The sequence below is a fragment of the Misgurnus anguillicaudatus genome, chromosome 8, assembly GCF_027580225.2.
Source record: "Misgurnus anguillicaudatus chromosome 8, ASM2758022v2, whole genome shotgun sequence".
Lineage (NCBI taxonomy): Eukaryota > Metazoa > Chordata > Actinopteri > Cypriniformes > Cobitidae > Misgurnus > Misgurnus anguillicaudatus.
This window is the reverse complement of record NC_073344.2, coordinates 21,592,549-21,606,014: the sequence shown is the minus strand read 5'-3', so window position 1 is coordinate 21,606,014 and position 13,466 is coordinate 21,592,549. Positions and strand designations below refer to the sequence as shown.

The window sequence follows — 13,466 nt, the reverse complement described above, 5'->3', positions numbered from 1 at the left end:
TTGTCATAATTTTTTTTTGGGGGGGCGCAAAGGAATTCACCGTACACAAGGGGGGCCGCACGCGGAAAAAGTTTGAGAATCACTGATCTACAGGCCCAAATTCCTACAGTATCTTAACAATTGTCCCATTTGTGTCTGCTGCATACCTGTCAACCCTCCCGTTTTTTTTCCCATTCTTTCCCGCCATCATCCCTTTTAAATCATTTCCCGTATTTCTCCCTTATTTTTAGTTTATCTATAAAAAAATCCACTGTCCGTATTTGATGTTTGCTACATTCACCTCCGGTAAAGCAGGTGGCAGTATATCTGTAACAAATCATTGAAACAACACCCATCAATAAAACACGAAGAAGAAACGTTTTCCGAGGATGGGTGGAGGATAACGAGCCGCGCGCAAAGCTGCAACCGCCACGTGTATTAAGCGCGCACATCTGCCCGCAAGTGTACACAAACTTACACATTTGGATGTGCTGGCTAATGTGTGTATTTTTTTGTAACTTGCGTGTACACTGTAAAAAATCACTTTCAAGAAAAAAAATCGTAGTATTTTTGGCTTGTTTTCATTAAAAATGTCAAAAAAATCTTAAATTAAGATGCTTTTTCTTGATGAGCAAACGACCCAAGAAAATAATTCTAGTTTTTAGACAAAAAAATAAAATTTAAGTGATTTTGTGCTTAAAACAAGCAAAAAAAAAAAAAAAAAAAAAAATCTGCCAATGGGGTAAGCAAAAAAATTTGCACTAAATTCAAGAAAAATTCAAGAAAAATTTGCTTATCCCATTGGCAGATTTATTTTTTGCTTTTTTATGCACAAAATAACTTAAATTTGCAATTTTTGGTCTAAAAACTTTCCTTGGGTCGTTTTGCTCATCAAGAAAACGCATCTTAATTTAAGAATTTTTCGATCTTTTTACTGAAAACAAGACAAAAATACTTCGAATTTTTGTTCTTGAAAATCATTTTTTTGCAGTGTAGGAAAACGCTTCAAATTTAAGTGATTTTGTGCATAAAACAAGTAAAAAAAATCTGCCAATGGGGTAAGCAAAAAAATCTTGAACATTTTTCTTAAACACTAAATTCAAGAAAAATGTGCTTACCCCATTGGCAGATTTTTTTTGCTTTTTATGCACAAAATCACTTAAATTTGATATTTTTGGTCTAAAAACTAGACTTATTTTCTTGGGTCGTTTTGTTCATCAAGAAAAAGCATCTTAACTTAAGAATTATTTTCTTGAAAATCATTTGTTGCAGTGTAGGAAGGAAAACACTTCAAGAATGACTCACTTACTTAGTATTTTTCTCTTGTTTTCAGTATAAATATTTAAAAATTCTTAAATTAAGATGCTTTTTCTTGATGAGCAAAACGACCCAAGAAAATAAGTCTAGTTTTTAAGACAAAATGTATCAAATTTATGTGAATTTGTGGATAAAACAAGCAAAAAAAAAAAAAAAAAAGAAAATCTGCCAATTGGGGTAAGCAATTTTTTCTTGAATTTTTCTTCAATTGAGTGTTCAAGAAAAAAGTTCAAGATTGTTTTACTAACCCGATTGGCAGATTGTTTGTTTATGTAATCCACAAATTCACTTAAATTTGATATTTTTGTCTTAAAACTAGACTTATTTTCTTAGGTTATTTTGCTCATCAAGAAAATGCATCTTGACTTGAATTTTTAGGTATTTGTGCTTAAAACAAGACAAAAATACTAACTAAGAAAGTAATTTTTTGCAGTGTAAGTAATAAAGTATTTTTGCAGTGTACCCATTCACTCCCTTGCGTAGCAATGGGGGGGATTAGGATTCGGGACGTTTCCCTTATTTTCAAATCCCAAAGTTGACAGATATGGTCTACTGTGTTTCCCTTCACTTCAAAAAATGACTTTCTTAGTATTTTTGTCTTCTTTTCAGTAAAAAAAAAATTGAATTAAAATGTATTCTTTTGATTAACAAAATGACCCAGGAAAATAAGTTTAGTTTTTAGACCAAAAATATAAAATTTAAGTAAATTAATGCTTAAAACAAGTAAAAAAATCTGCTAATGGAATAAGAAAAATAACTTTTATCATAAACACTTAATTCAAGAAAAAAATTCTTATTCCATTGGCAGATTTTTTGGCTTGTTTTTAAGCACAAATTCACTTAAATTGTATTATTTTTGTCTAAAAACTAGACTTCTTTTCTTAGGTCATTTTGCTTATCAAGAAAATACATCTTGATTTGGGAATGTTTGGATATTTTTACTGAAAACAAGACAAAAATACTAAGTAAAAAAGTAATTTTTTGCAGTGTTTATTTCATCCCTTGAATTCCACGAGAAACATCTGAGACAAATTTGAGTCTTAAATGAGAGCAAACGTGCAGCAATAAAATCTTCGGGGATGCAGGCATGACTTCTGTTTTGGGGTAATGATTCACATTCACAGCTCTTCCGCTTCCTACCGTCGAATTAAAAAACAAAAAATAAAATGACACAAAGACAAGCGAAACCAAACAGAGTCGTCTGCTGGATACAGCAGTCAGACCGGATCGACAAAATGAGGACTGTATTACTCGCAATTTGCCATCGGTGGGGCCATTTCACGGCAAATTTGTGCTGCTGTGGCACTTATTTACTTTGTGCCGCAATGTCGCACCGACCCTGATTAGCTAACCGGTAAACACCACTTGTCACCAGCAGTTAAGAAGATCGGGGAAGAGGAGAAGAAAGTGAGAGATGAGTGTTCGTAACGCTGCACACACTTAGAAACACACGGAGAAGCTCCAGTAATGAATGCTAATGTATACAGCTATGCCAGCTTATATGGCAATAAGTAAACAATTTGACAACGTTGCATGCAAAATTGAATGTATAGATGAGCCCTGCAAATGTTTATGTGATTATGGAGCAGTTGTTGCAAGCAAAACACATAAAGTTTAAATACACATGAGATGTGCTGAGTGATGCAATAATGGTTTTATAGTGGTAGCCTTCTTTCGACTTAACCTAATTTCTTGCTTCACTAACTCGGGTCGTAATCCGAGCTGCGGTTGATTCATTGATATTACGAGTAATGCAAATGAAAGTTACTTAAGTGAGCTTTAAGCTCTTGAGCTGCAGTTTTTTTTAAGATGGAGTTTGTTCTGGCCACACTCACCCGTGCCATGTTACAGATTCTGAAGATTCGATTGATAATATCTTCATCGATGTCGGCTGAGATGAACTCCACTTGAATGGGACCATAGCAGCATGAACCTTTCTCAGGCCAATACTGCATGCAGAGCTGTAGAGACAGCAAGAGTTATAACAAATAAGTACAAATCACATAAAAAGTGACTTAAACGTGTTAACTGGCACTGTCCCATGAGTGGGACACCAGAGTTTACTTCAATATTTTTCATCACGACAAACTAAGAATGCAGTTTTCATATTTCAAAACTAGCCGTAATAATAATGCAGTGACAGTCATTTATTAATTTGTGACGAGAGTATGCAGCAAACCACACAGCATATCAACAAAAACCTCATTTATTTTGATAATTTATGTATAAATAATACTATATTGCATTATGTTTATTTATTACAATAAATTTAAACTGCTATTATGATTTTTTCTTATTTAATATTTTCACCTCCAGACACGTAAAAAACGTTAAAGTGTCTTCTTTAAAACAAGACCAAAATTAGGCTTCTAGACCAAAAAATGAGTTATGTTAATTTGAAGGGGTACATCACCTTTTCGCCCCCCACTCAAAAAGGGCTGTGCCAGGTAAAGGGTTAAAGGAATAGTTCACCAAAAAAATGTAAATTACCCCATGATTTACTCACCCTTAAGCCGTCATCGTTGTATATAATTATCTTTTTTCAGATGAACACAATTGCAGTTGTGTAAGAAAATGTCCTGGCTGTTCCAAGCTTTATAATGGTAGTAAATGGTGCTTTTGATTTCAAACCCAAATAGGTCCATCTATCTCTTAAAGAAGTAATCCACACGGCTTCAGGAGGTTAATAAAGACCTACTGAGGGCAATCAATGTGATTTTTTAAGAAAAATACTTTCCAACAAGAGTGCATTATCAATGTCCTACATCACACGCTGGAAACGCACTCCATCATGAAAGCTAGTTATTTTAAGTTAGTAAAGTTTTAAATATAGATTTTTTTACAAAACTGCATCGATTGCCATCAGAAGGTCTTTATTAACCCTCTTAAGCCGTATCGATAACTTCTCTAAAGGATAGACTGACTTTTTTGGGCTTTAAATCAGAAGCACCATTTATTACCATTATAAAGGTTGGAACAGTCAGTCATTTTTTAATATAACTCTGATTGTGTTTGTCTAAAAAAAGAATAATCATATTCATCAAGGATGGCTTGAGGGAGAGTAAACCATCGGGTAATTTTATTTTTGGGTGACCTATACCTTTAAGAACATGGTCAAAACAGTGAAGGGGAAAATGAAACAAATACAGTATATTGGACCATCTGTACGAAAAAAAAAAAAAATTAAAAATAATATTGTGTTTAACTCTTTCCCCGCCATTGACAAGCTATTAGTCAATTAAAAACATTTGCATTAAAAAAACGTTTCAGGAAATAAAACAAAATTAACCAAACTATTTAGTAGAACAATGAATTGCCAGTTCATTCAAGTGCTTTTCTATTTTGCTTTTGGATTCAGCTCATCCTTTTAAAAAAAATCAATAAAACACCATCAGGAAAATAAATCACACCATCTACCGCAAACATAACAACATTCCAATAGATAATAGTGGGCCAGTGGAAGTGAAGGTCAAGTAGTACATCGTACCTGACCCGCGTCCATTTCATTCAGCATCACGATGGAGGAGCAGTTGTAGTCGAACACCAGCCTCCAAAAATCTGCCACTGTGTTGGGAAGCGGATGCTGCGTTACAATGAAGGCCGCCGGCTGTTTGTGGCTCTAGGACGATCGATAAGAAAACATGTTAACATGTTAGCCTCGCTCGAACCTGACGCATCAAAACATTGTGCTGAACTTGCACATGCTTGTCTACGCTGAACTGAATTACGCCTGGGACTAAGTGGGTGATTCTCACGAAACCATTGAAACACCACGGCACTAATGATTTTAGCTTTAAAATGTGTAATATGGTAACATTAAAAAGCATCAGAATTAACACAATACTGTGTTCTACCTTGCACAATGTGTGATTTCAACATAAGAATTTATAATTGTAAATTTTCTGCTGAAATTCTCATTACCGCAATGTGTCCGGCTGTGTTTGTACATGCGTTATGTTGTAATTTAATCAAATTAACACAAAAATATTAAGAAACAAAATAAATGGATGTTTTGCTAGACTACTTTAGATGACAGAAAAACTATTTACTGAATATTTATGTATAATAATAATGAAGAACAATTAGGAAAATGATGTGTCCATGCCTGATGTTCTCATCCTCCGCAACACTTTTTGAGAACAGTTTAAGCACACATACAGAATTTTAATAAAGTTTGATTTTGAGTGACCAAGCACATGGACCAGTTACTTCAAGATGGCTACCAGGTAAGATCATTGTTTTACATTTAATTTGAAATATTGTCTTGTCATAATTCTTACACGACATTTTGATTATCATTACCGCAACAGATGCTTATTAAATGTTAATTTAATTAATAGAAGCATAATACTTTGATTTTAAATGCATGTGCAGAATCTCCAAATTATGTTCTTTCAGGTTTGTCATGTCATTTTGAAAATATGTCAGTGTTGATGTTTTCTGACTGTTGCGGTAATGAGATTTTTTTAGGACTAATTTTTTAAATTATGTTACAAAAAGTGTTAAATGATAAGTAAAAGTTTTTAAATTAATGTTCCCATTTACACCAGACTTTGTTTTTCAATGTCTGGTGGGAAAAAAAGTTAATTTAAGCAATTTTTCCATTTTCATGCTTGACATTTTTAAAACCAAGTTTTCGTGAGAATCACCCGAATCAACACATAACCTCTGCTGCTGCCCGCTAGTGTTTCTTACATCATCACTGGCAATTTATTATGTTTGATTCTAATCTCTGATCTGTTGCATTGTTTTCATTTGTAGTGCATGCCTGATGTCACAAGAAGATGATACGAGTGTGATTATGATCACTGCGTAGACATTACAGAGATATGATCTGATCTTGTAGGCCTACTGTTATGGACTGTATCATTGTATAAGGTTGTTAGTGTGTTATCTCTGCTGGGTTTCCCCAAAAATCCATCCGCTGTCGTTCTCAAATCTTATTTGTGGTTGAGCGCATTCAAACATTTACATTTTTGATGATTTTTAGGAAGATACCACTAAAACTTACATCCATTAGTGCTGCGTTTATGTAATTGCTCGACTCGCCGTCCACCGAGATGAGGAAAGGCAGGCAGCGATCCACCGCGAGGACGTCCATGCTGCGGTTTTTATCGTGGTTGCGCGGTAGGAGGCCCACGCTGCAGTCCTCCGGGCGAACACGAGGGGTCACTATATTCAGAGTCTGAAAAAAGAGACGCATATCATCACAACTGTACTGCACGGTTGGTCTTCCTCGAGGAAAAAAATTAAACCAATTCCGCTCGCGCTACTAGTTCAACTGCAAATATTTTCCTAAACTGAAGGTCAGTCATTACTTATGTATAAGACAGACTGAATAACAGTGAGATTGAGTGAGCGAGACAGAGAGAGAGACAGTGAAAAATGGTTTACAAGATACTGCACTAGATAGAAAATGAAAGATCTGGGAGGAAAGATAGAAAAATATTCATCATATTTTATGAGACACCTCACAGATCTTAAAGCGTTGCTCTTCTTCAGACGGCAGCGACTCGCTCATTTCACAGGGAATACAAAACATAAAGGCACAATGAAAGGAAATAGCTCAGCTACGGACATTATGATACCCAGCAGCTTGCTCGTAAAAAAGCATTTTTCCCTCAAAGTCTGAGTCATAGGGTCTGTACTCACCTGCCTCATCTAAATGCATTATGGGAGCTTCTCGGCTTTGCAGATTGATTTGTTTAAAAAAAAAACTTTAAACTTAAGAGAAACGGCGATGGAATCGCACATGAACCTAGTGAGAGATTGATAAAGATGTTAGGAATAGCTGCAGGATCTTCAGACATAATATAATTCTGCCAATCTCCAGAAAAAAAAAACTTGGAGGATTGAATGAATCTCTATGTGGGCCGAGTATGTATCGTGCTGATCAAATAAAAAAAATCTTTCTTCTTACCATTTTTCCGCGCATAGGGACGAGAAATCAGGATTGAGATCTATTTAATATCCTGATTGTTTCTTCGAGACTAATGAGATTTAATGGAGAGCAAATGGATGATATTTTTATCATTTGGGGATCTCAACATTGTCTTAAATTGTGCTTTAAATGCCACAGTAAGGATTTGAATTCATTACATTTACTGTAGCCGACATTTAGGGTCAAATTTCAGTATGATCGTCAACCCAAATTGTACAGCTCTGTATTTGCCACATCGTCTATGAAGAAATATTTAATCACCCAAGCTTAAAGATTGAGTTAAAGGGGACATTTCACAAGACCTTTTTAAGATGTCAAATAAATCTTTGGTGTCTGCAGAGTACGTATGTGAAGTTTTAGCTCCAAATACCATATAGAAAATGTATTATAGCATGTTAAAATTGCCACTTTGTTGGTGTGAGCAAAAATTTTCAATTTTTGGGTGTGTCCTTTTAAATGCAAATGAGTTGAGTGGTTCGATAGTGCAGATTATTATCCCCTTGTGACATCACAGGGGGAGCCAAATTTTAAATACCTATTTGTTTTCACATGCTTGCAGGGAATGATTTATAAAAACTAAGTTACTGGGTTGATCTTTTATAGAAGCACTGGGGACCCAATTATAGCACTTAAACATGGAAAAAGTCTGATTTTCATGATATGTCCCCTTTAAGGCACAGGGCTGTTACCATGTTACGTATACGTTTCTGTATATGTCTCACCTGAAACTCATCTTTGATCTGACTGGAGTTGGTCTGAGGGTCCAGTCTGCTGATGTTGTAGTAGATGGCTCTAAAATCACACACCGGGATCGATGTGTTCCCACATAAACACGCTTCCAAGATAGCATCATGCACAAACACATACTGCTCCTGCACAGAGAAAGAGAGACATAAATAACTCCTCACAATGTACTGCGGAGGTACTATGGTACAATGGTGATATCAGAAGGTAAAACTATGGTAAATACTGTATACAGTATACTTTTATCCAAAGCAACTTAACAATACATTTAAGCTGTGTACCCTGGCGATTAAAGCAACACTATGTAGTTTCCATGTAAAAATGACTTACAGCTCCCCCATGTGGTTGAAAAGCGCAACAGTGCCGGGTATCAGACACTCTTCTGCAGGCAGGGGGAGGGGCGGGGCTGTGTGCGCTACCCTCCACCGCCACTTTCAAAGTGTGCTTGTAGCAGCTTGGAGGCTGCTCAGGTTGCAACAACTGTACAATTTGTCCAGTTTAAAGTTATTCTATCACTGAAATAATTTTAGAGACATTATTTAAAGGTAAAAAACTACATAGTGTTGCTTTAAACAAACCTATTCTCCAACGCATATGATTGTTTAGGTCATTTGTCCATTTCCCCAAATGTGACCCACAGATGCATTTACTAAATCAGTGCCTCTATCGGCAGCAGGTGAAACTTTGTATTTTTGTGCATGAAATTGCATACTGGGGTGTACTTTTCTAATGATACATATTGGTATGATTTTCTATTTAAACTTAAAAGGATTAACTCTTTCCCCGCCATCGATAAGTTGTCTCATTAATTAAGAGAAAACATTTGCATAAAAACCCTGTTCCTGATGAGTTTTTATGTTAATCTGTAATACCGCGATTATACCCTAGATGGCGCACTTACCCAAATTTATAAAAAAAACTGAAGCAAAAAATAATTTACTAATTTTAAACTGTGTGTATGTTTTGATAATCGTTCTGAATCTGATCTCCAACAAAATTCCTTCACAAAAATTGAATTATTTCAGATTTTTGCAAAAAAAAGAAAATTTAAGAAAAAATTCCACATTTAAGAGTTTATAGGCAGAGAAAAAAATATAGATAGGATGAAAAAAGATTTTCCCTGTTTGTTTGTTTTTTGTTGAAAGCAGAGGGTCTGTTCTTTCATTTGATAAATTTGTATGCTTATATATTTTAGAAGAAAAATTTCCTGGCATTTTGTGAAACTTTTGTAAAAAAAAAATGCTGGCGAGCAACTTTTCAAAAAATATTAATTGTATTTTTATTAAACGTTACAATTGTTTACAAATATTAAAGTATACAGAGGTTAAACGATCGATTTATATGAGGAGAAGACGCAAAAGTAATCTGCTGTTAACTTCAGATCTTTAAAAAACTGCTGCCAGAAGAAGTGATACATCATATTTGATTGCTTCCCTGCCAATGACGAGTTTTTACGGCAATCCATATTTCCCCTATTATCCACTAGACGGCGCTCTTACCCAACTAATAAAACACTAAAACATCCACTGATCCAAAAACAGTAAGAATTCTGTGTATGTTTTGATCATCGCTCTGAATCTGATCTCTAACAAAAGTCATTTACATAAATGCAATTATCTCAGTTTTTTGTTAAAAATTTTTTATAAACCTACCCATATTTGAGAGGTGATAAAAAAGAACAAATTAAGATTTTTTTGTTTTATTTGATATATTGTTTATATATTTAAAAAAGAAATTTTTTTTGGAAGGCATTAAACTTTTGTGAAAATCATAAAAAAATCATTGGCGTTGACTGGCAACTTAAAAAATTAAAACGCTGGTAGGGAAAGAGTTAAAGGTGCAGTGTGTCATTTTTAAAAGGATCTCTTGACAGAAATGTAAAATAATATAAAAAACTATATTATCAGGGGTGTATAAAGACCTTTCATAATGACCCGTTATGTGTCCCGTTATGTGTTTATTATCTTAGAATGGGACGTTTTTACACCGAGGGTCCCCTTACATGAAAGTCGCCATTTTGGGCCGCCATGTTTTTACAGAAGCCCTTAACGGACAATATTTTTTTACTAAGTTGTCTCTGAAGATGACATGTTTGTCCGGTTGCAGCTATCATAGCTTCTCTACGTGTTTCAAAAGCGAGGGATGAGCAGTGGACTGAGCTGTTGGTTGCAATTCGCAACCTCACCACTAGATGCCGCTAAAATGTACACACTGCACCTTCAAAGAAACATAAAAATATATGTTGATATGATATAATTTTTTCAATATATATATATATATATAGCCTACACAGTAACAGTCCTCAAATCTGATTGGATGAGAGGCTCTGCAAGAATTATTTATTGTTTCGTATCAATCCACCACAGTAACCATACTACAAATACTACAATACTACACTATGATGCCTGTACTGTAGTTACTATGCTGAATACATGATCTTTGTATTTTAGTTAATCAAATACATTCACAGCCAAAACCTGATATTATCGCCTATTAAATGTTTTATATTAAGATAAACACACCAATTTAATCTTAGGTCACATGAGAATTTCTCCCCTAGGCATTTTAGAGCCAAATTTATTATTAAAAACAATATCAAAGCTTAAAAATTATTAGGGCTTGATTAAATTGTTAACATTTTCAAACCAGGCAATCTAGCTTGTGAATGACTGCACGGAATCATGGGAAGTAATGAGGGAAATATAGAGCCGATATCCCTCAAAAACATTCATATAAAAGTCCTGTATGAACAACATTGCATGAGGCTTACTTTTCTGATTGAGAAAAAACTTCAGCCTCAGGGATGTTTTACACGAATCTCGACTTTTGCAGTTTCTCACACAAAAATTGTGTGGCGGCAATCGCTAAAACTGCTTCAAATGTGCCTTAAAAATGAGATCAAGGGGGCACTGGAAGTATTGTCAGCATCCTGCGGCTAATATTAAACTCTCTCTTAAAGCCCGGGCCTCAATATGCGGCAGAATTATCCATATTTTAACTCAACAATGCCTGCGGCTTAAGGGTTTGAATGTTAATGCGGGCCTTTGATCCACGCTAAGCTAAAGTCAAGCTGAGCTGACCTCCCGTACCTATTACTCCAAAACCCGGTGAGCACTTGGGCTGAGAACGGGAACAAAAAAGGAGCCGAAAAAGCCTTTTAAAAGATTAATTGCTTTGTGTTGTGTCTGTGGAGGATTAGCTCTGAATGGGGCCACAGGATGACACAAATTGCCTCCCAGAACCCATTATCAGCAGCGCTGTGTTTAGTGTTAGTCTTTTAAAAGCACGCTGTCCACATTGCAAAAAATATGTTAGATCAGAATGGACCGAATGAAGCAGCATGTCGATTTGTGGCAGTGTGTGGTGCCTTAAGCACTGGCACATGGATTGTTAGCAAAAATAAAATAAACCAGTACAATCAAATTATTAATTTAAAACATGAGGAACAGTTAACAATGCTGAAAGATGTCATGTTATAAAATAACTCAATAATAAAACCTTTGCATAACAGTTATGTTGTTGCACTTTAAAAACATTGGAACACTTTGATTATATTTTTGTTTTTATTAATCCACAAGGGGGCATAACTTTGAATGGAGAAAGAGTGTGTGAGTGAGTAAATGAGTGAGGGATTGTGTGAGTGAGCGATGGATTGTGTGAGCGGGCTAGTGAGGGAGTGAGTAAGGGATTGTGTAAGCAAGCAAGTGACAGAAGGGTTGTGTGAGAGAGTGAGTGTGTGAATGAACGAGTGAGAGTAAGTGTGTGCTTGAGTGACAGTGAGTGATGGATTGTATGAGGTAGTGAGCGAGTGTGTGAGCGAGCTAGTGAGTGAGTGAGGAAGTGTGTAAACGAGCGAGTGAGAGGAAGTGTGTGAGTGAGCAAGCAAGTGAGATCGGGATTGTGTGAGTAAGTGAGAGTAAGTGTGTGAGTGAGCAAGTGACAGTGAGTGTGGAATTGTGTGAGTGAGCAACCAAGAGAGGGATTGTGTGAGTAAGTGTGTGAACGAACGAGCGAGTGAGGGTAAGTGTGTGAGTGAACGAGTGATAGTGAGTGAGGGATTGTGTGAGTGAGTGAGTGTGTGAACGAGCAAGTGAGAGTAAGTGTGTGAATGAGTGAGTGAGAGTGATTGAGGGATTGTGTAAGTGAGTGAGTAAGTTAGTGACAGTGAGTGAGTGAGAGTGTGAGTAAGGGATTGTGTGAGTAAGTGACTGTGAGCAAGCAAGGGATTGTGAGTGTGTGTGTGTGTGTGTGTGTGTGTGTGAGTGAGTGAGTGAGTGGGTGAGAGTAAGTGTGTGAGCAAGCGAGTGTGAATAAGTGTATGTGTGAGCGAGGGATTGTGTAAGTAAGCAAGTGAGTGAGGAATTGTGTGAGTGAGCGAGCAAGTGAGAGAGGGGTTGTGTGAGTGAGTGAGTAAGTCAGTGAGTAAGTGTGTGTAAGGGATTGTGTGTGTGTGAGTGAGTGAGTGAGTGTGTGATTGAGTGTGAGCGAGCGAGGGATTGTCTGTGTGGGTGAGTGAGAGTGTCAGCGAGCAAGCGAGTGTGAGAGTGAATGAGTGTATGTGCCAGCTAGGAATTGTGCAAGTAAGTAAGTGAGCATGCGAGTGAGGGATTGTGTAAGTGTATATGTGTGTGAGCGAGCGATAGTGAATGAGTGATTGAGTATGGACAAAAAATAAATGAATGCATCAGAGGACAGATGGACAGACATATGCATGAATGAGTGAATAAATGAGTGAATGAATGAGTGAGTGAATGAATGATTGAACGAATGAATGAACATACAAACGAACCAACCAACCAGCAAATGAACGGACAGATGTATGCATGAATGAGTGAATGAATGAATTAAAGGACAGACGAACCAACCAGCAAATGAGAGGACAGATGGACAGACGTATGCATGAATGAGTGAATGAATGAATGAACAGATGAACCAACCAACCAACCAACCAACCAGCAAATGAACGGATAGATGGACAGACGTATGCATGAATGAGTGAATGAATGAATGAATGAATTAAAGGACAGACGTACAAAATAACCAGCAAACGAGAGGACAGATTGACAGATGTATGCATGAATGAGTGAATGAATGAATTAAATGACAGACGAACAAACCAACCAGCAAATGAGAGGACAGATGGACAGACGTATGCATGAATGAGTGAATGAATGAATGAACAGAAGAACGAACTAACCAACCAACCTACCAGCAAATAAACGGACAGATGGACAGACGTATGCATGAATGAGTGAATGAATGAATTAATTAAAGGACAGACGAACAAACCAACCAGCAAATGAGAGGACAGATGGACAGACATATGCATGAGTGAATGAATGAGTGAATGAATGAATGAATGAATGAATGAACAGACAAACTAACCAACCAACCAGCAGATGAACGGACAGATTGACAGATGTATGCATGAATGAGTGAATGAATGAATTAAAGGACAGACGAACCAACCAGCAAATGAGAGGAC

General features: G+C 36.3%; 1 protein-coding gene across 17 annotated transcripts in view; it reads right to left on the bottom strand.

Moving 5' to 3' along the window:
- The window catches only part of ptprt (protein tyrosine phosphatase receptor type T), a 342,074-nt gene that overhangs the window by 11,972 nt on the left and 316,636 nt on the right, over positions 1-13,466 (bottom strand). For 16 of the 17 annotated variants that reach the window (XM_055214314.2, XM_073870460.1, XM_073870469.1 and 13 more), the window contains 4 exons: positions 7,960-8,109; positions 6,308-6,481; positions 4,784-4,915; positions 3,132-3,257 (listed from right to left, as the gene is read on the bottom strand). In XM_055214314.2, the coding sequence (XP_055070289.1) occupies positions 3,132-3,257; positions 4,784-4,915; positions 6,308-6,481; positions 7,960-8,109 (582 nt within the window). The remainder of the gene's footprint in view (positions 1-3,131; positions 3,258-4,783; positions 4,916-6,307; positions 6,482-7,959; positions 8,110-13,466) is intronic. The other variant, XM_073870461.1, reaches the window with a different exon arrangement.